At 35.2% G+C, this 23362-nt stretch overlaps 1 protein-coding gene across 6 annotated transcripts in view; it reads left to right on the forward strand.

The window, feature by feature from the left end:
* Positions 1-23362, forward strand: part of MYO6 (myosin VI) — a 162007-nt gene that overhangs the window by 132326 nt on the left and 6319 nt on the right. For 3 of the 6 annotated variants that reach the window (XM_036024369.1, XM_036024370.1, XM_036024371.1), the window contains 10 exons: positions 1668-1758; positions 4366-4516; positions 6043-6251; positions 11694-11772; positions 12638-12798; positions 14834-14860; positions 15433-15462; positions 18490-18528; positions 21883-21986; positions 22911-23042. In XM_036024369.1, coding sequence (XP_035880262.1) covers positions 1668-1758; positions 4366-4516; positions 6043-6251; positions 11694-11772; positions 12638-12798; positions 14834-14860; positions 15433-15462; positions 18490-18528; positions 21883-21986; positions 22911-23042 — 1023 coding nt within the window. The remainder of the gene's footprint in view (positions 1-1667; positions 1759-4365; positions 4517-6042; positions 6252-11693; positions 11773-12637; positions 12799-14833; positions 14861-15432; positions 15463-18489; positions 18529-21882; positions 21987-22910; positions 23043-23362) is intronic. The other 3 variants (XM_036024374.1, XM_036024373.1, XM_036024372.1) reach the window with 2 other exon arrangements.

A 23362-nucleotide genomic window follows, 5' to 3' on the forward strand; every position in this document is an offset into this window, starting at 1 on the left:
TTGCTTATTCATGTCATTTCTCTGGTTCTTGAAGTAATACCTCATGTGTAGTGTGTGATAAATTAGTATTTGTGGACTTTCTCTTTTGAGTATATGTGATACTTCATTATGTGAGAATTAATTTCATTATGTCCTAAACAAAACAGAGCTTACTTTCTTCATTATTTTCTCTCCCTGCCCCCTCCTCACCTTTCCCACAGCATCCCCCAATGTCTCAGACATAAGCCAGAGCTCTTTCTACCTGCATGGCACCATCGCATAATGTGCCCAAAATTTCAAGTTGTAATGATTTTTCCTTTCCTGTCCCTGAAATCTTGTCCATCAACAAACCCTGTTGATTCTTCCCTCAAATACTGCACATTCTTCCCTCTTCATTGCCAGTGCCTTAGTGGAGCCTGTCCTCCACTTGCATAGTAGCTTCAGTAGCTCCCAAAGTAGTTTTCCTGGGTCCCCAGAGTTCTCTCTGTAAACCAAAAGCTTTTTATTATGGCTCTTTTTATGTTAAGTCAAGTCTAAAAAGTCTATGTCTTAGAATCTTTCAAGATCACATAAAATGGGGCTTCAGCTTGTCTTTCCAGCCTCTTCTGTGTCTGCTTTTTTTAGACCTGTTCTTCGATGCACTGTACTGAGCTGCTTTTTCTTGTGTTTCTGGCTAGATTGTACAGACTACTTATCTCTGACCCTAGACAAGCGTGAGGGGCATAATATTTTAGGGTTACTTGAGTGTCTATGGAAAACCTTTCAGTGTAAGGAGCTGTTGCCAGTAACTTGATTAAACTTGTATTTGCCTTTCATACTCACCAGAGTACCTGAAACAGTGCTAGAAACCTGAAAAAATTTCAGTAAATTGTCCTTGTTAATAAAAAAATAAATTTTTTGACCTAATGAAAAGGAACCATGCAAATAAAGGTTATTATTGAGGTATTTTCTTAGGCAAGTATGAATATAGATAAAAAGAAAGCTATAATAAAAAAGATAACAGAAGCTCTTTTTCTTATAATTTTCCAATTAAAATATAAATACTTATCAATGTAGTTCAGTGCTTTCAGCTTTATACATTACATTATGATGGACAACATATTACCTTAAAATCACGTATATATTCATTTGTTCATGGACTGCATTGTGCAGTGGCGAAGTCAGTAACCAGTCGGGATTTTTGCAGGATGTTAGAGAACAGCTCTAAGAAAATGTTTCAGGATCAAATCAGTGTAGCACATTCTGGGTAACTGAAGTTAAACATTAATACATTCCTGTACTGTAGGATTCTCAGAGGCCTCACTCTGTTTTTATTGTGAATCTCCAAAAGTAGCACTTAGCCTTTTCTAAATTCATTTGGCAGGTGAATCTTTCTTTTAAGACACATCTGTTAGCATCTCATAGGCCAATATTGCCTAAAACAGTAGGAAGCAGTAAAGTGGCATAATAAGGAAATAATACATTTAAAATGTAAATCTAGTCATATATGTGGTATACTTTTCGTTTTAAGAATTATAAGGAATTAAAGAAATGTTTAACTTCTTGATTTTGATGTCTGGTATAATATATTCAGTAAAATCTCATGTTTCTCAAGAATTACTTTGTGAAAGTGAGTAGATTTTAAAACTATTATATGTCTGATTTAAACTGAATGATTTTCTATCATTATATTTTCCTCTTACACATAGTGAAGAACAAAATAAAATACCGAGCTGAAGCCTGCATTAAAATGCAAAAAACTATTCGAATGTGGCTTTGCAAAAGGAGACACAAACCTCGGTAAGATGGATAGTGGCTGGAGAATACTACAAATCCTAATTACCCAAATATAAAATGGCTATAAAGTCATAATGAAGGGCAGTTTGGATACTCAGAGTTTTCTTTCTCATGTTCTTATAAAAAGATACATTAATCTGTAATTTCTACTATTTATTTGAAATTAATTATTTGATTACTTCATTACTGGCTTCATTCTACAAAAGAATTTGAAGGAGCTTACAAAAATGTAGATACCAGGACAGGTTGAAATAAATGGTTGTAAGAAGTTCTTTTATTCTGATTATTTTAGTGACTTGAGTTTCTTGGTAAATATCGCAATGACATTATTTATTTGTTAAATGTATTGGGGTGGCATTGGTTAATAAGATCATCTAGGTTTCAAGTGTAGATTTCTATGATACATGATCTGTATATTGTGTGCCCACCACCAGATCATCTTCTGTCACCATATATTTGGTCCCCTTTACCCTTTGTTACTCCTCCACCTCCCTTCCCTCTGGTAACCACCATACTGTTGTGAGTTTCAGTTTTATATCCTACATATGAGTGAAATACATGATTCTTAGCTTTACCACCTGATTTATTTTACTTGGGATAATATTGTCAAGGTCCATCCAAGTTTCTGCAAATGGCAGTATTTCATCTTTTCTTTTTGCTAAGTAGCATTCCATAGTGTACATGCACCACATCTTCTTTATCCAGTCTCCTGTTGAAGGGCACTGTGGTTGTTTCTAGGTCTTGGCCACCGCGGATAGTCCTGTAATGAACGTAGGGGTGCATATATCTCTGTGAATAAGTGTTTTCAAGTTTTTCAAGTAGATACCCAGAAAAGGGATTACTGGGTCATATGGTACCTCTATTTTTATTTTTTTGAGGAACCTCCATACTGATTTTTGTAGTGCCGTACCAGTTTACATTTCCATCAGCAGCGAATGAGAGTTCTTTTTTTGCCAACACTTGTTACTACTTGTCTTGTTGATAATACCCATTCTAACAGGTATGAGTTTGTATCTTATTTTAGTTTTGATTTGTATTTCCCTAATAGCTACTGAAGTTGAGTATCTTTTTGTGTATCGGTTAGCCATTTGTATGTCTCCTTGGGAGGAGTTTCTATTCAGGTCTTCTGCCCATTTTTTAATTGGATTGTTGTTTGGTATTGAGTTGTACGAGTTCTTTATATATATTGGATGTTATCCCCTTGTTGGAGCTGTTGTTTGCAAATATCTCCCATTCACTTTGTTGCCTTTTTGTTTTAATATAGTCCCATTAATTTATTTTTGTCCTTATTTCTCTTGCCTTTGAGGTCAAATTGATAAAATTTTTTCTCATACTAAAGTCAATGAGTTTAGTGCCTTTGTTTCCTTCTATATAACTTATTGTTTCTGATGTTATATTTAGGTCTCTGATCCATTTTGAATTAATCTTTTTGTACATGGGGACAAACTAGACTAGTTTAGTTCTTTTGCATATGGCTTTCCAATTTTCCTGGCACCATTTATTGAAGAGGCTTTCTTTTCTCCATTGTTTTTGGCTCCTTTATCAAAAATTATTTGCCCATATATAATAATGTGGTTTTATGTCTGTCTCTACACAACAGTACATAAAAAAATAACATATCGTAATCAAGTGGGGTTCATTTTAGGGGCACAGGGATGGTTCAACATATGAAATCAATCAGTATAATACAACACATTAACAAAACAAAGGATAAAATCACATGATCTTATCAATAGCTGCAGAATAAGCATTTGATAAGCTGCTACATCCATTTGTGATTAAATCACTCAATAAAGTGGGTAGAGAAAGAAAGTACCTTATAATAAAAGGACATGTATGACAGACCCTCAGCCAATACCATACTCAGTGAAAAATGAAGGCTTTTCCTCTAAAATCAGGAAGATAAGGATATTCACTCTCACCACTCTAATTCAGCATAGTCCTGGGAGTCCTAGCCAGAGCAGTCAGGCAAGAGAAAGAAATCAAAAGCATCCAAATTGAGAATGAAGAAGAAAAAGTGTCATAGCAGATGGTTCATGATTCTGTATATAGAGAACCCTGAAGACTTTAACCAGAAAACTGTGGCAATAAACAAGTAACAGTAAAATTGCAGTATACAAAATCAATGTACAAAAATCCACTGCATTCCTATATATTGATACTGTTTTTAAAAACATCTGGTTAATGTTTTGACCATAATTTTCTGAATTTTGATTAGGAATTGTCTCACTGTAAATTTAGTATTTAATTTTCATATGCTTTTATTATTAATTGATACTCTAAACTTAGAGGTCTGAGTAACTGTTAATCTTTAACACCTTTAAAAGAGACTAGATAACTCTTTTAGGTTCTTCTTTAATTTGAACTCTCCAGTTTTTCAGTGTAAAGATAGAAAGCTTAAATCCTCTTGACAGGCAGCAGTGTCCTTCACACCATATTTGATTATTTTTTTTTTACTCTTAACAAATTATATAAAAAAGAGAATACTGAACAATATGAAAACAGATGTAAAATATCTTTTTTAACAATATGTTCATTTTATTCAAACCAAAAGTCAACCTCTATAGCTGTAAGTGGTGAAAATAGACTGATGAAGCATTGTCTTTACAGCATCGACGGCCTGGTTAAGGTGGGGACACTGAAAAAACGACTTGATAAATTTAATGAAGTAGTAAGTGCCCTGAAAGAAGGAAAACCAGAGATGAGTAAACAGGTCAAGGACCTTGAAATTTCCATCGATGCTTTAATGGCCAAAATTAAGGTATGTAATTTTTAACCCAAATGACTATCACTTTTTGAAATAATTTATTATCATTTGTTATTGATGTTGAAATTGTATAGGAAAATGTCCTTATTTTTTAAGGATATAGAGTGTTACAATGTTGAGTCCCAGTGATGACCAGTGATGTTCATTGTAATACTTTCTCTACTCTAGGCTTGAAAATTTTTATAGCAAAAAAGATTTGAAAAGTCATCATACTTCCATTGGTTGCTAGGAAAGATTTTTTTCCTCCAAAAATAGTAACTAAAGTACTATTTATTTATTGTTACTGAAATATTACTGTATTTAGTTTACTATTTACTATTTTAAATAGTGAATACTTGTTTCATAATCATTCCCAAAAGAGGATTAATGTAAATTATTTTGTTTCATGTTTTTCTACTTTTAGAAACTAATTTTTAAATGATAAATGTAATATTGAACATTCGGAGAAAGTTACCAAAAACCTCTTACAAAACTAACACATATAACTGTTTTACTATTGTATGTTCCTTTTCCTGTCTTACTTTGCATGCACATATTTTTGCATAGTTCTTATCCTAATGTACATTTAATTTTCTATCCCTATTATTATGCCATGTCTTGTTTCTATAATTATCTTCATTTAAGCTCTATCATAAATTACTTAACTGTTATGAAAATAGCATTAATCCTCTCCCAAATTTTGTAGGAAAAAAGGGGCCTTTTTTTCCTATTGACTTTCACTTATTTGATTACCAGTGGGATTGATAATCTTTATATATGCTTATAATTACATTTTGTCTGTTTCTCCCTATTTTTTTTCTGTTTTATTTTAGGGTCTTAATATTTTTCTCATCAACTTGAACAAGTCAGTGTAATTATGTGGGACATAATAACTTAATATGAGCCTTTTGTCATAGTTCCTGCAGATATTTTACATAAACAGCTTCAGTTTTAGATAGAATGGAGAAAGAAGATTAGAGAATTAAAATGCTTTGTATAAACTTAGCTGATTTTACAAATCTGTTAAGATCCATCCCTGTTTATGTGGTATTAATTAAAACCAACCAAGCCACAGTTTTTGAAGACTCATTTGGGGAAAATCATCCAACAATATTTCTTAAGATATTTAAGAAATATTTTCTTAAGTAACAGTTGAACATTATTATAAAAAGTAGTAAACTTTGGCAAAATTAACTAATCATCTCTTTAAAACTATTTTTTTAACTACAGTATTGTACTTTGTCCACAGAACCTCCTTAGGTATTTGATTACTTGATAAATGGGAAATAGATGTAGATATCTGTATGCAAAATAACTTTTAAATGTACAAATAGTATAATAAAGATAATGGGCTTATTGCTTACCAACTTTTTCAGTTCTTGCTATATATGCACATATTGGTTTTCTTATGGTGGCAAAGGGAGATAACATTAAATTTACCATCTTAATCATTTTGAAATGTGTAATTCCATAGTGTTCAGTGTTCACATTGTTGTGCAACAGAAGAGATAACTTTTTTTATTGTTTATTTTTTTTTAAAGTCCACTATGATGACAAGGGAACAGATACAGAAAGAATATGATGCACTAGTTAAAAGCTCAGAGGAACTCCTCAGTGCTTTACAGAAAAAGAAACAGCAAGAAGAGGAAGCTGAAAGGCTGAGGCGTATTCAAGAAGAAATGGAAAAAGAAAGAAAAAGACGTGAAGAAGATGAACAACGTCGAAGAAAGGAAGAGGAGGAAAGGAGGATGTAAGTCATTTATATTGTTGTTTTGAATTAGAAGGACACAGGACAGTAAATTCTTGGTGGTGTTGATAAATATTCTTATTTTAAATAGTTATTATTTTATTTTATTTTATTTTTAAGTATATTTTATTGATTATGCTATTACAGTTTCCCCAGTTTTTCTTCCTTAACCCCCTTCTATCCTGTACCCCTTTCCCTCCAGCAATCCCCCCCTTAGTTTGTGTCCATGGGTTGTACACATAAGTTCTTTGAGTCTTCTGTTTCCTATACCATTTTTTATCTTTCCCCATCTATTTTATACTTACTAATTATGCTTCTTCTTTCCTGTACCTTTTCCTCCCTATTCCTCCCTTCCCCCTCCCCACTGAAAATCCTCCATGTGATGTCCATTTCTCTTATTTTATTCCTGTTCTAGTTGTTTGCTTAGATTTTGTTTTTCCTGTTTGTCTTTCTTTTATCTTTTTAGGTTCATTTGTTAATAGTTATGAGTTTGTTGTCTTTTTATTGTTCATATTTTTGATCTTCCTTTTGTTATATAAGACCCAGTAACATTTCATATAATAAGGGCTTGGTAATGATGAACTCTTTTAACTTGACCTTATCTGGGAAGCACTTTATCTGCCCTTCCATACTAAATGATAGCTTTGCTGGATAGAGTAATCTTGGATGTAAGTCCTTGCCTTTCATGACTTCAAATACTTCTTTCCAGCCCCTTCTTGCTTGTAAGGTTTCTTTCTCTTTTTTTTTAATATATTTTATTGATTATGCTATTACAGTTGTCCCATTACCCCCCCTTCAGTCCCCTCCACCTTACACACCCTCTCCTACCCACATTCCCTCCCTTAGTTCATGTCCATGTGTCATAAGTTCTTTAGTTTCTACATTTCCCATACTATTCTTGCCCTCCTCCTGTCTATTTTCTACCTACCATCTGTGCTACTTATTCTCTGTACCTTTTCCCCCTCTCTCCCCCTCCCAGTTCCCTGTTGCCAACCCTCCCTGTGATCTCCATTTCCGTGGTTCTGTTCCTGTTCTAGTTGTTTACTTAATTTTTTTTGTTTTTGTTTTAGGTGTGGTTGTTAATAGTTGTGAATTTGCTGTCATTTTACTATACATGTCTCTTATCTTCTTTTTCTTAGATAAGTCCCTTTAACATTTTATAAAATAAGGGCTTGGTGATGATGAGCTCCTTTAACTTGACCTTATCTGAGAAGCATTTTATTTGCCTTTCCATTCTAAATGAAAACTTTGCTGGATACAGCAATCTGGGATGTAGGTCCTTGCCTTTCATGACTTGGAATACTTCTTTCCAGCCCCTTCTTGCCTACAAGGTCTCTTTCGAGAAATCAGCTGACAGTCTGATGGAAACACTTTTGTAGGTTACTGTCTCCTTATCTCTTGCTACTTCTAGGATTCTCTCCTTCATTTATCCCTTGCCTAATGTAATTATGATGTGCCTTGGTGTGTTCCTCCTTGGGTCCAACTTCTTTGGGACTCTGAGCTTCCTGGACTTCCTGGAAGTCTATTTCCTTTGCCAGATTGGGGAAGTTCTCCTTTATTATTTGTTCAAATAACTTTTCCACTTGTTGCTCTTCCTCTTCCCCTTCTGGTACCCCTATAATTTGGATGTTGGAACGTTTAAAGATGTCCTAGAGGTTCCTAAGCTTCTCCTCATTTTTTTGAATTCTTGTTTCTTCATTTTTTTCTGTGTAGTTGTTTCTTTTTTCCTTCTGGTCCACTCCATTGATGTGAGACCCAGCTTTCTTTCCATCGCTATTGGTTCCCTGTGTATTTTTCTTCATTTCACTTAGTGTAGCCTTCATTTTTTCATCTAATTTGTGACCAAAATCAACCAATTCTGTGAGCATCCTAATCACCAGTGTTTTGAACTGTGCATCTGATAGATTGGCCATCTCTCGGTTGCTTCAAAGGATTGGTTCTGGGGCTTTCATTTGTTCTTCTGTTTGAGCCATCTCTTTTTCTTTTTCTTTTGGTTTGGTCACGCCTGTTACATACGAGGGGAGGAGCCTTAGGTGTTCACCAGGGTGGGGCACCCCAGTTGCTGGGTTGTGACATTGTATGTGGGGGCGGGGTTGAGAGGGAACAGTGGCGCTTGCTCCACTGTCTGTTGGACTTCAGTCCCTTCTGAGGCTTCCCCCAAGCAAACTGGGCCATTCTAATGCTGATTCCTGTGTTGGTGGGGTTGTGAACCCTGTGGGACTTTGCAACAAACTCTCCTATGAGGCTGGGAGTCTCTCCCTGTATTTCAACCCCCACAGGTGTTTATAATCAGTTCCCCAAGACTCTGTTTCCCAGCGCTGGAATCCTGGGGTTGTGTGCACTGCCTTGCTTTACAGTTGTCGCCTTGCTGGGTCTGCTTGTTGCCACCCCTTGGCCGGGATCTGCCAGCTGCAGTCTTACGTGCACGGTCCCAATGCTCTTTGTGCTGCGTGACCCCTCTCTGCCCAGCTTCCTGACTCCACTCCTCCTACCGGTCTGGATGAACCTTTCTATTTTAACTCCATGGTTGTCCAACTTTCATACAGTTCAGTTTTCTGTCAGTTCTGGTGGTTATTCTGTTTCTAAATTGTTGTTGTCCCTATCTTGGTTGTGCGACAAGGCACAATGTGTCTACTTATGCCTCTATCTTGGCCGGAAATAAGGTTTCTTTTGAGAAATCAGCTGATAGCCTTATGGACACTTCTTTGTAGGTAACTCTTTCTTTCCCTTTTGCTTCTTTTACAATTGACTCTTTGTCTTTAATCTTGGGTAACTTAATGATGATGTGCCTTGGTGTGTTCCTCTTTGGGTCCAACTTCCTTGGGATTCTCTGGGCTTCCTGGACTTCCTGAAAGTTATTTCTTTCACCAGATTGGGGAAGTTTTCCTTCATTATTTGTTCAAGTAAGTTTTCAGTTTCTTGCTGCTATTGTCCTTCTGGCACCCCTATAATTCAGATATTGGAATGCTTAAAGTTGTCCAGGAGGTCCAAAATTTCTCCTCATTTTTTGGAATTCTTGTTTCTTCATTCTGTTCTGGTTGGATGTTTGTTTTTTTTTTCCTTTTGTTCCTAATTGTTGCTCTGAGTCCTGATTTCCTCCCTCTCACTGTTGGTTCCCTGAATATCTTACTTTATTTCATTTTGGGTATCTTTCATTTGTTCCTTCATTTTTCAACCAAGCTCAGTGAGTTCTGTGAGCATTTAGATTACCAGAGCTTAAAATTCTCCATCAGATAGGTTGGCTATCTCCTTATCGCTTAGCTCTGTCTCTGAGGCTTTGCTCTATTCTTTCATTTTGGCCCTATTTCTTTGTTTGGGGCCCCTGTTAAGTTGTAAGGGGGCAGGGCCTTAGGTATTCACCCAGGCAGGGCAACCCTGTTGGTTGCTGTGGAGCTGCCTGTGGGGGAGGGGCCAGAGAGGGAATAATGCACCTCCCCTGCTTGTCTCTAGCCCACTTTTCAACTAACTCTCATGAGAGACTGGGAGTTTCTCTCCCACCTTGGCAACCACTGCTATAGTCCACAGCCACTGCTGAGTCTCAGTTTCCCCTTAAGTCAGTCCCTCCCGCATAGCCTGCCCTGTCCCCATGGCCTCACCAAGGTTTCTGTCCATAGGTGGACTCACTTGTCTGGTTGGTCTGTTTGACTGTTTCTTTAATTCTGTGGTTGTTGGAATCCCATGCAGTTTGTTTTTCTGGCACTTCTGGTTGTTTATTGATTTTAGATTGGTTGTTATCCTCCTTTTGGTTGTGCGAGGAAGAGAAGGGTTTCTACCTACACCTCCATCTTGGCTGGAACTCCCCTAATAGTCATTATTATTTTAAAATACTACAGTCACATGCTGAGTAATGATGGAGACATATTCTGAGAAATTTGTCATTAGCTGGTTTCATCATTGTGAGAACATCATAGAGTGCATTTACATGAACCTAGATGGTATAGCCTCTTACACACCAGGGCTGTATGGCATAACATCATAGTAGATATGGTTTGTTGTTGACCAAAATGATGTTTTGCAGCTTATGACTAATGTTAGAATAAGTTTGAAAATGGAGAAAAGCATATTTTATAAAAATGAAATAAAATGATTTTAACTATAATCTGAATTTTGGTTAGATTTTTACACCTGAGGATTTCTTCTTTTTTGAATTATTTTTATTTTTGATTTAATCTTTTTTTTAAGATTTTATTTATTTATTTTAGAGAGGGAAAGAGAGGGAGAAGGAGAGGGAGAGAAACATCAGTGTGTGGTTGCCTCTCACATACCCCCTAGGGGGGCTCCTGGCCCACAACCCAGGCATGTGCCCTGATTGGGAGTCGAACCAGCAACCTTTGATTTGCAGGCTGGCACTCAGTGCACTGAGCCACACCAGCTAGGGTTGATTTAAATTTTATTATATTTTTTCCAATCATTTGTAATTTTAATTACAGTTGATATAAATTATTAGTTTCAGGTGTACACTCCAGTGATTATACATTACATAACTTACTAAGTGATTGTACTTCTTAATCCCTTCACCATTTTTACTTATTCCTCCAATCCCCTCCCATCTGGCAACCATCAAAACTTTCTCTGCTATCTATGAGTCTTTTTTTGTTCTGCTTGTTCATTTATTGTTTTTAGATTCAATTGTTGATAGATATGCATTTTTATCATTTTTTTATCTTTTTTTGTCTTTTCAAAGAAGATCCTTTAACATTTCATATAATGTTGGTTTGGTGGTGATGAACTCCTTTAGCTTTTCCTTGTCTGGGAAGTTCTTTACCTGTCCTTCCATCCTAAATGATAGCTTTGCTGAGTAATCTTGATTATAGGTCTTTGCTTTTCATCACTTAGAATATTTTTTTCTAATCCTTTCTTGCCTGCAAAGTTTCTGTTGAGAAATTGGCTGACAGTCTTATGGGAGCTCCCTTGAAAGGAAGCAGTTAGCTCCCTTTCTGGTCACTAACTGCTTCTCTCTCACTGCTTTTAAGATACTTTCTTTGTCTTTAAACTTTGGCATTTTAATCAACATTTTTTAAAGCAGTGACTTGTGTATTATTTAATAAGTAATAAAAAAGCACTTCAACTTTTCTGTGGTTTTAAAATTGATAACGTTTTGAAAGGTTGGCATAATCTGACAGACAGAAGGAACATAAAGTTGATTAACTGGAGAAAAAGAGTACAGGAAAGCACATGTCATCAGGACCTTACAACTAGGCTTTATAACCAAGTTAATCTAGAGATATTAAAGGTTATACAATATAATTGTATTTGTTTAGTTTCAGAAGATTATTGTCAGTAGAGTTAGATTTTATTTTTTTAAAAAGTGAGTTGATATGTATATGGCCAGGAGGTTAATGTAAGTCCCCATCCTGTAAGCTTTTTTTATTAATAGTTAAATTGCCTTCTGAAAGATTCCTTATTTTATATTAAATTTTTGAAGAGTTTTCTATTTTTTGTTAGGAAGCTTGAGATGGAAGCAAAGAGAAAACAAGAAGAAGAAGAGAGAAAGAAAAGGGAAGATGAGGAAAAACGTATTCAGGTATGTACTGACTAGATAGATAGGTGAACTGAATTTCTGTCAAAACAGAATCTACAAAACTATAAAACAAAAGAAGTGAACGCAGTATCTTGATTTGCTAGATAAGCTGCCATTGGTTTATCCCGGAGATGAAAAGCAGTTTCTGAAATTGTTATGGGAAGGGACTTTGGAGTTAGGGAAGTGACAGAACTGGGTCACTGACAGAAATTCTGACATTGCACAAGAAACAGTGAGAGACTGTGGGCCACAGTTTTCTCTCTGTGGACTGGGGGTGAATAATGGTTGTGAGCACCACACAAGTTAACACATGTTAAAGCATTTCGAACAGTGCTGAGTTCAATAAATATTATTTTGGTTCAATTATTATACCTAGGGTAAAGTCAGATGAACATTTACTTAAAACATCATTTTAGAATATACTTCAATTAAATAAATTATAAAACATTATTTTATAACTTTGTAGATACTAGTAGTAACGGGTTAGAATAAGATTCTCTCCCTATCCTCATTTTTAAAAAAGTCTCTGTCTGAGAATAATTGATCATGTGTTTGAGTTTCTTGGCAACGGACACTTTAAATTCCTAACATCTACTTGTCGTGTGTTGGTGTTAATGTGATACCTGGGATACTCGTGTGATATCTGGGACATTGATAGTTATAGGATGGTGGAACTATGGTTTCTCTTGGGTTTGGAAAGAGTAAGTATAAATCGTAACATAGAAGAGACTAGAGACTGAAGAAATTTCTGGTTAAATAAGATATATTCCTTAGTAAGGAACTTGTCAGGAAGAATTTTAATAAGTAATGGGAATGATCAAGTGAACATGTGGAGACACCTTGGTGAAATGCTTTCTGTCCTTGGCAGGCTGAGGTTGAGGCGCAGCTGGCCCAACAGCGGGAAGAGGAGTCCCAGCAGCAAGCAGTCCTGGAGCAGGAGCGCCGAGACCGGGAGCTGGCCCTGAGGATTGCCCAGAGTGAAGCGGAGCTCATCAGCGACGAGGCGCAGGCTGACTTGGCACTCCGGAGGTACTGGGCTGCTGGGTGGGGTGTAGCATTCTCTCTTCTTTCTTTACCTGTGTGCCTTTTATGTCAGCCTGAAAGGAATAGGAGAAAATCCTATTCCTTAGTCTTGATATATTTTAAGTAAAATCATTTAAAACTTATTTGTATCCATTTTTATACCCAAGTGAATGAAACAGTTTATTTTATTAAATTGTTAAACTATTGAAAAACAAAATTGGTATTTCAGCTCATGAGTACTTTAAGAAAACAAAACATCTCAACTTTTAGTTTGAAATAGTCAATGAATATTGCATAAAGGGTGGATAGCTAATTTCTAAATACCTGCCATTAAATACTGGAATGGAAATCATTCAATATATTATAGTCCAATTTAATATATTTGAGGTTGGAATTTATTATTTTCCTAATGAAAATTTAAAACTATATGTATCCTAATATTTGAGATGAGAAATTTTACACATATACCCTGTGTTTCGGAATAAATAGATTTCTTTTTCCAAGAAGGGAGGTTAATCATATTGAAATATTTTGGTTCCTCAGGTTTCTGAATTATCTCTAAATACCATATTTTATTAGAGTATGGAAGTCCTTATTAAAAGTATCAGGAAGCATTAATCTACAGATTCATTTTACATTTAGAATGTAGAAACTTTAGTTACTTTGATTATTTATAAACAGAGCAAAACTAGTTTGTGCATTCCTTTGTGTGTGGATATATATGTTCTCTATATATTGTGAGGCACAGATATGTCTGACCATGCTTTTCAGAATGTTAGAGCACTGTTTATAACAAAATAAAGTTAAAGTAGCAACAACCAGTAGATGTTGCTATATCCTTGTAAAAGGAAAATTTTTGTGCGTTTTACAAGGTGGTGTTTAGATTTTATTTAGCTGAAAACACAGTAGGGAAGGAAAATGGTATGTTAAGTTGCCTTCACACTTTTTCTAGTTAAGTGATTATATTGGGGTGCTCTGTGGCCTGAATTGTGTATGAATGTATATTGAAATAAATTGAAATGGCTTAGCAGACATTTGCTAAGTATGATGATAATTTATAGCTCTTGCATTTGAACTCAGTATTTGGGCTATTTGTTAACATTTACCATAATTAAAATATCTCCTCCCATCACTGGCTTTTGTAGCTGCAGACTTAGTTGAGCTGCTGTTCCATTCCTCACACCTGTGCTGCATTGGAACAGTGGGGAGTCTATCTGTGTAGCTGACTAGTGGGTTGGCTAGGCTCCTAAACAAACCAGGTTCTTACAGCTGCCATCCCTGATGTGTGAGGATGTCCTACAGTGGACAGAGCTGGCTTTAGTATGGCTGAAAATAATGTAGTCATTATTGGGATTCATGGCCAGGTTTTATGTGTGAGCATTTGAAATAGTAAGCTATATCCAGTGCCATTCCATATAATGTGTATAAAATACTGGGTGCTTCCCATCTTCAGAGAGGTGCACTTCTTCCAAAGTGATTGTTCTCAGAGAAAGGGTGGACCAGTTAGGACCTTTAACGTAAATGACAAGTTAACTGTGATTTAAGTTAAGCAGAATTAATTAGGTAATGGGACCACTGCTAAGTACTTAGAAGGTATACAAGCAGTTATAACTTGAAAGGAGGAAGAGTTCGTTTCAGTTCTGCTATGGCACAGGCCTAGAGGTACTGTTTCCCTCTGGAATACCCACCAAAGCCCTTTCTGTGAACCCTCTTCCAGGAACTGTGAGCTCCTTCTCTGCTGAACCTCCTGGTTATTTTATACTCTGTCCTAGAAGCATTAGCAATTTGTTATGGGTGGTGGTCTATACAGATTTTCCATGTTTGATAGTTTTATCTCATTCCGTGGGCTAAGCTAAAGGTTTTTGAATGTTTACTTTACCTTTGTTGGTACTGAATTTTTTCTAACAGTTTATGAGTAAGAACTCTCTAACCCTGTTCTTAATATATAGCATGAAAATGTTTTTCTTGGGTTCTGTGGTGTATAAAAAAATATATGTAGATGGATTCTGCTGCAGTAAACAATGTCACGTTACTTTCCCAGCTTGGGTTCCCATCCAGTAACATCTAAGTAAGAACTGTTTTTCACATGTGTAACACCTGAAACTATGATCTAAATCAATTACACGTACGATCCTTGGTGCAAAGTTATGATTTCACATAGCAGGCATACCTTGAAGATATTGAGGGTTTGGTTCCAAATCATGGCAATAAAGCCAGTCGTAATCTTTTTGCTGGTGGAGGGTTGCTTTCAATTTGTGAAAAACACAGCATTTGTAAAGTGTAATAAATAAAGTAAAGCACAATAAAACAAGGTATGCCTGTACCTAAAATTATAAATTAATGTCCAGATCCTGTTAAAAACATATAAGCAAACCTCATCATGTATGATTTATATAATCTAGATGTAATATATTTGCATACTAATTTTCATTGAATGCCTTTAATTCTCTTACAATCATTTCTAATGAAAATTTTAAAACATTAAAATTCTTAGTCATCTCACACAAAGATTAACTAAAGATCATGCAGTTTTTTAAATCAGTAAAGTCACTGAAACATAAATTTGGCACAATTCAGATTTTCATAATTTCATAATTCAGAATTGGTTATGATATTGACTAAAATGTATTCTTTTCACAGAATTGATGGAGCAAGACCCAAAATGACACCGTATGTCATCTCCCTTTTTAAAACTTGACTTAGTCATATAACCTTCTTTTTAATAGGTTATGGATACTTCTTAGGAGAAATAGTTTCCTCATTAAAGTGAATTTTACATTATTTCCTTTTATTAAAAAGAATGAAAAAGAATAAGATAACCCTTTTTTTTTTGCCTGGGAAAAATGTCTAGTGCTCTTGTATGGTGCTCAGTCACAGTAGTTTATGATCTGGTTTCCTTCACTGTGTTTTCTAACCTTGTTTAAACACCCATTTTGTTTTATGTGTTTTTATATTCATTACTTAATGTCTTCATAGAAGCAGATGTGGAGGTATAAGTAAGCATAAATAAAATAAAATATTTGAGTCATAACAGATAGTTTAGTTTTCAGTATATATAATAGTTTCTTTTACTAATATCTAAAATAGCTCCTTATTAGAACTTAAATATATAATGCTAATTTTGGTTCCAGTGTATCTTTTTGTTATGAAAATTTCTCCACAAAGAGAGAATCTAAGTAACATTTGGGATGTATATAGAATTAATTTTTGCCTTATTTTTATATAATATATATAAAATTTCAGAATATATTTAAAATCTAGATTTTAATAGTTTTCAGACCCCAACTGTGATGTTTGTAGTGATGGTTCTCAATTCTCTCAAACACCAGTACCAATAACAAATGTTTTATAGATAATGCAAATTGTATAAATAATTCTCTCCAAAGAGCTCATATAAAAGAGAAGTAAACACACAGTGATTTATAATAAGACGATGTTTATTTTAAGGGAAAGCACTTGGTCACAATTACAGAAAGCATAATCAGGCACTCCAATGTTTGTATCTATACACAGAATCACCATGAGTGCAACAGCTCCAAATGCAAATTTATGTGTTTCATCAGTCAAGTAAATGCCATGAGGGTGTGAACAATCCTTTGTAAAGATTAAATACCGAACAGATTAAGTACAGTCTCCCCTACAATGTGCAGTAGGCAAATTCTTACACAAATTTGGGAATATTAAAACCAGGCAAAAAAAGATTCTTTTACATGTAAAACTATTTACATATGTGTACATTTCATCTTTTTTTTTTTTTTAAGATTTTATTTATTTATTTTTAGGGAGGGAAGGCCGGGGGGGAGCGAGAGAGAGAGACAGAGACAGAGACATCAATGTGCGGTTGCTGGGGGCCATGGCCTGCAACCCAGGAATGTACCCTGGCTGGGAATCGAACCTGGGACACTTTGGTTCCCAGCCCACGCTCAATCCACTGAGCTACGCCAGCCAGGGAGACATTTCATCTTAATATGTCTGGTGGACATACTTTTTAAAAATCCTCGCCTAAGGATATATTTACTGATTTTTGAAAGAGAGGGAGAAAGATGTGAAAAACCTCAATCTCTTGCCTCCTGTATACACCCCAAATGTGAACCCGCAACCTGAGTATGTATCCTGACCAGGGATCAACCCCACAACCTTTTGGTGTGTGGGACAATAGTCCAACCAGCTGAGCCACCTGGCCAGGGCTGTCTGGTGACATGTTAAAGTCACATGGAGCATAGGGCAGCTCTTCCTTGTGCAGGACACTTGGCATCCCTGATCCTTCACCCCATCAAATGCCAGCCATGCAGAGAACATCGTTGTTAACCCCCCAGAATTTTGAAAATGTTACTGACTAGATGCTATAGGCTCTCTGGTAGAACTTCTTTATAGTTACCATTTGAGCATGAATTAAGCCCTGCAACTGGTGTTTAAGGTAATTTTGTGAGCATTTGCATATAGTTTGGGAAAATCAAAAGGGAAAAAGCACCTAGATACAGGAACCATTTCTATTCAGTATATTTGGAGTAGCACCTAGAGCAGTAAGATGGGGTCAGTTGAGATACTAAATCAGTAGAGCTTGACATCCAGTGATGTGTTGGAACATACAGAGAAATCCCTATGATCTACAGACCCAGTGGTAAAAAGAGCTCTGATTCCCTTGAAACCTGCTGTGGGAAAGAAATGGAGGGAGATTTAGGAGAAAAGTGGTAAAAACAGAGATGCTCTCTGATACTAAGATAGAAACCTTGAGGTAGGGTCATAACAGAATGAGAAAGAGCCATGCAAGTTGTTCTGAGTTTGAAAGTTAGAAATTCTGACTAGCCTAAAGAGAGATTGATAAATTGTTCAATAGGTAATTTTCTTTAGATTATATTTGTGGTTTTTATCCTTGATCATCAGTTTGAAAGGTTACCTCTGCTTTGACTGTGCTTGCTTGGCTGCATCTCTGTCAATACCTGATCTCAGCCAGGGTTTGTTTCAGGGAAGGGGGGGTGCAGGACTCCTCTGCTTTACACTCAGAGCATCCGGGCCCAGGGCCAGTCTCCAGGAATCTGTGCCCTGAAGCAAACACACCTATCTTGTTTGTTTTTGGTTTTTACTGGTTTGTTAGATTTTGAGGTTTACCAGAGTGTGATGAATAGAACGAGTAAAAAAAAAAAAAACGTATTGATTATGAAGGAAGACAGCAAAGGACAGGAAAATAAAATAATGAAGTTAAAGTGTTGAGGAACATGATGAAATATCCATTCAATTTCACAGATGAACAAATATTGAGAAAGTTACATTCTTAGGAGTAATAAAAGATAAGAAAGTTTTTGCCTTTGGAAAATGTTTGTCCTTGAAAGGTCAGAACACTTCTGACCGTTGTATTTAATGACTACTTGATGCATTTGAACTTTTTAAAAAGAAATATGCTTTGATTTAGAATTTTAGAACTTAGAATACATCAAACTTATTTAAACTCTGGCAGTGTAAAGTAGATCAGCTTGGTTACTTAGTATGCCTTGTCTAATTACTATTTTCTAAGAACTCAGTGCAAAAATCTTTGTATAGAATCTATATACTGCCAAGTTTCCTGTATGCATTTAGAACATGCAGATTTTATTCTGTACATTAAAAAACCAATTTTTAAATTATACTTTTAGGTATTTTAAGTAATTTATATATAATTGTACTTTATATAACTATGTTGTATTATCATTTTTCTTATAGGGAACAAATGGTGAAAGAAATGTCAGAATTCTTGAGTAGGTTAGTGCAGTGCAATTTGGGGGAATAAGTGTCACCTCAAAATCATACTTTTAAATTACTACTCTTCAGTATTTGGACCAGAACCTGTTATATGAATAACCTACTCTTTCCATGTAAATTTCCAATACAAGAAATGTCACTTTGCTCTCACTCAGAAAAAGATAAAAACTAGTGTTCTTCTAAATCAGTATTTTTCACTGATAATGCCATTGGCATTTTGGATAGGACAGTTCTTTGTTGTCAGTTCTTCTGTGCTTATTACTGGCCCCCACCAACTCAGTCGCTTAGGAAACCCTCCCTTTCATGTGACAAATTAAGTATTTTGAAACTCACCCTAGGGCTAGTGCTGTCCCGTGGCTGGGAACCACTGTGCTTCATTGGAATGGGGGGAAGTAGAGGAGGCGTATGGCTCCTGAGGGCTTCCGCACTGTGTGTCTTGCATGGTTGAAAGGCCACTGATGTAAAGAGTGAGCCATCAAAGGATAGAACTTCCAAGCAGGATCTGGTCCATTACCTTTATAATTGGATATGAATCAATAACATTTTAACTGTTAATTTTGAACTTATTGAATTAATTGAAAGTGTAAAATATATTTTTTAAAATCTAAAGTCAATTTTGCTATTACCTATTTTGTTTACATGATTGTTTTTATAACAAGCTAAATAATCAATAAATTTCAGCATTATTTTACTAACTCCAGAAATTAGGGGGCATTTAAATGTATTTTATTTGTGTACTTCTTAGGATGCTTGTATATGTTTTTAGGCAGGTGTATTTTTGTTTGAGGAAATATAAATGAAAAGTTAATAAATACTGGAACCATATTCTAAACACTAATCTGAATTCAGCATTATTATTATTTTTTAAGAGCTCGTGAGCACAAGATTATATTTTATTTATTTTTAATTATTTTGTTACAGCATTATTTTTTATTTTTTATCTAAATAACTTTTTAAAAAAAATTATTTTATTTTCTTATTTTTAGAGAGAGGGGAAGGGAAGGAGAAAGAGAGGGAGAGAAACATCAGTTTGTGGTTGCCTCTTGCATGCCCCCAACTGGGGACCTGGCCTGCAACCCAGCCATGTGCCCTGACTGGGAATTGAACCAGCGACCCTTTGGTTTATAGCCCGTGCTCAATCCACTGAGCTACACCAACCAGTGCAGCATTATTATTTTTGAAAGTATCAAGACACACCTTATGTGTACTACTAACTCGTGTATTTTCTGACAGTCTATAAAACTTATATTATGTGAATTCACCTTTTCTTTCAAAAGAAAATAAAGTGACAATTAAAAGCCCATAATGAGAAAAGACTCCTAGAAGAGCTAGGAGAACAGAGAATTTTTTTGTTAGTTTATTGAATGGTAGTTCAGGGATATAAAAAAGAAAAAGTATGTATTTGAATAAATGTTAAAGCATAATTTGTTGTTAAGGGTAACAGAGAGACCTTGCTGACACATAGCTGGCTCTTTTTGGGCAAAGCAACTAAGAAGAAAGAGCTACATGGAGACTTGTCTGTCATACAGCTTATGAAAAGTATGGATTCTGCAATAAACGTAAAACAGATTCGAACCAGAAAAATGCAGGAAGGACTAAGTGGCCATACGTTATTTAGACAAGCTTATATGTGTCCAACACTTTTTAAGTATGTAGACTGGATTATGTTGTTTTATATTCTATGAAACAAAAGTGTAAATAGGCCTTTTAAGGAAACAGAAGTACTTATTTCATTGTTAAGCTTGATATTGAAGAAATACTTTTCTTCATTTCAGGAAGAAGGATGCATATTTTCTTTTTTTCTTTTTTTTTTTTTTTCTTTTTTTAAAGATTTTATTTATTTATTTTTAGAGAGGGAAGGGAGGGAGAGAGACAGACAGACAGACAGACAGACAGACATCAATGTGTGGTTGCTGGGGGTTATGGCCTGCAACCCAGGAATGTACCCTGGCTGGGAATCGAACCTGGGACACTTTGGTTCCCAGTCCGCACTCAATCCACTGAGCTACACCAGCCAGGAGGATGCATATTTTCAAACATAATTTTTCAGTGTCAATCTTATTATCTATGTCTTAACTGTCAAGATTGCTGTTATCTTTCAGAATGTAAAATGATGAGAAAATAGCTCATTTTTGTATTGTATCTTGATTGTTTTTCTCTAAGAGGAAATTTTTTGACTAGTGGATGAGAAAGGAGAAGTTCCTCTGTGATATCTGAGCAACATTATTTTAGTTCTTTTAATAGTTGTCTCATCTTCTTTTCACGTCTTGAAATAGGGTATGTTTAAACTCTTCCTTCGTTACATTGTGCTTAAAAAACATCCACTTGCAGATAATTATGAGTGTCTCCTCTGTGGCTAGTGTGATCTGAAAAATAATGTTCATTGTTGCAGAACAGAAACTGTTTCCATATATTCTGAATAATTATTTTAAATTATATATAGAAACAAGTCTTAAACACTGAGTGGTACCGCTATAAAAAAGTTCAATTTATCCCATTTTATTTTAAAATATATTATTTTTTATCTTTTATACATATTCTAAATTTTTACAATGTACCTTTCTGCCCACTCAAATACTGCTATTATATAGGACAAGACATAACATTTGTGCCCTTTGAAATCTCTGTTATCAGCTTCATGACCTAGAACCGCTTCCTTTATTTACTAGTTGTCATATTATGACTTACTAAATAGGAAGGTATGGGGTTTTTTGCTTGTAGAATTTTCTAAGTGTTCTTTAATAGTGAAGCTAAAAAGTCACAGGAGTTTCCAGAATCCAGCAGCTTTTTGACTAAGGCAGTGGGTTGCAGTTTATCCATTAACCTGCGGACCCTGTGAAACTCAGATGCCCAGGGACACGCTGAGCCAGTAGGTTGGCTGGGGCTTGGCTATCTGTAGCTTCCAGTAGTCTGCAAGAAATTGTACTGTGCATCCCTGTGGCTCATAAACAAACCCTCAATGAGCTGCTCATGATGTTGTTCAAGTACGTTGAGGATATTTTTTTCTGATTTTTGAGGAATACATATAAATGTGTATTTTAACTTTATATGTTAGTGTATCCATGAGTTAGAACATTTAAACTGCAGCCTGGGGGAAATCCATGGTACTAGAATTTTGGAATGAAAAGTTCTGATTAAAATCCTAACATGGCTATTTAATGGCACACTGGAAAATTTTAATTTACTGAGCATTCTGTAGTACAACATTATTAGTTATATCCATCAAAGATAGAAAAATTATTATGTGTTTCTAGTGGTTATTTCCTGTTGTTAAAGTTATACTCACTTGCTTCTTTAGTCACCATTCATTCATGTTTCTAGTTTAAAATATGCAAAAATATATAATAATTACAGAGGTCCTGCTGTACAAGCCACCAAGGCAGCTGCTGGCTCCAAGAAATACGATCTTAGTAAATGGAAATATGCAGAACTGCGTGATACCATCAATACCTCTTGTGGTAAGTGAATGGCAAGGGTGAAATATGAGAAGGCTCTGTACCTAACAGGTAATAAACACCTTGGTCGGGTGGGATTTTTAAAAAATTTGCATATGAATTAGTAGGAGCCATGCCCTTTGTTACTGACCTTGAAATGAAGATCTAATTTACTCACAAAGCTAAAAGAAAGGCATAATAAATTAAATTCATTTTGCCTTTCTCTTGCTTAGGTCAGAGAAGAAAAGCATGGGGAAATAATGGTTTGGGGTGAATAACTGATGCTTCTGATGTTATTTATAGTAGTTAAGTACCTATAAGAATCTTTGGGTTCATGAGTGCAAAGTAGAAGATGGCAGTGCAGTCCTTTCTTTTCAATACTACTTTTCTTCTTACAGAACAGAGTGAATACTGTATCCAACAGATCCCATGTTGTTGTTTTCTTGGTTAAATCATAGTGTTTGAATTTAGGAAAGTATGATGAGGAACTAAAGTGTCATAACTGTACAGGATTTCTCACTACGTTCTTGTCTGCCTTGCCGAGTTTGCACAATCACAGACATGAACATGTGTTGCATGTGAATCTAGCTTGCATTTCAACACAGTGACTTTTTATTCTATTGTGGCCTGTGACCTTGGACATGTGACTTAATCTCTGTGATTTAAATTCTTCACCTATAAAAGACCTATTTAGTCCTAAATTCTTAATGTGGAACAAATTATATAAATAGTAATAATGCATAATAAAATATTCTGTAAATGTAAACGGCAATATTACCATTAAATGCTCATTTTTATCAATAATTACTTTATTTTTTATTTTGTACTATTAATTTAAAATGAAAACTTTATATACTATAAATATGTATATATGTTTATATGCCACAGAATAATTATGTTAGACAATTAAATTAGGATTTTTTTTGGCTCTTTCTATGTAATTGATAGATATTGAGCTCCTGGCTGCTTGCAGAGAAGAATTTCATAGGAGACTAAAAGTGTATCATGCTTGGAAATCGAAGAACAAGAAGAGAAATACTGAAACAGAGCAACGTGCTCCAAAGTCTGTTACTGATTATGGTAAAAACAAATCTGTACTTTTGAATGTTCTGAAGTGTGTATGTATGTATATGTATATGCAACCCATGTACATATATGTGTATATTATGTATAGCTACATGTATTTTTATATGTATATGTGTTTATATGTATATAAAAATACATGTAACTATACAAAAGATGTTTGGGTAAAATGTCCAACACAAATTTTTCTATGCTGTAGAACTGTGGTCTGCTGAACCTAACACAACCATGATGGCTCATCTTTAATACCATTAATTCTATTAAATACATCTCTAAGTCTTATTTGTTAGGAAGGATTGAATTTACTTCTTAAGATA

This window comes from Phyllostomus discolor, chromosome 4 (genome assembly GCF_004126475.2).
Source record: "Phyllostomus discolor isolate MPI-MPIP mPhyDis1 chromosome 4, mPhyDis1.pri.v3, whole genome shotgun sequence".
In the NCBI taxonomy this organism is placed as follows: Eukaryota; Metazoa; Chordata; class Mammalia; order Chiroptera; family Phyllostomidae; genus Phyllostomus; species Phyllostomus discolor.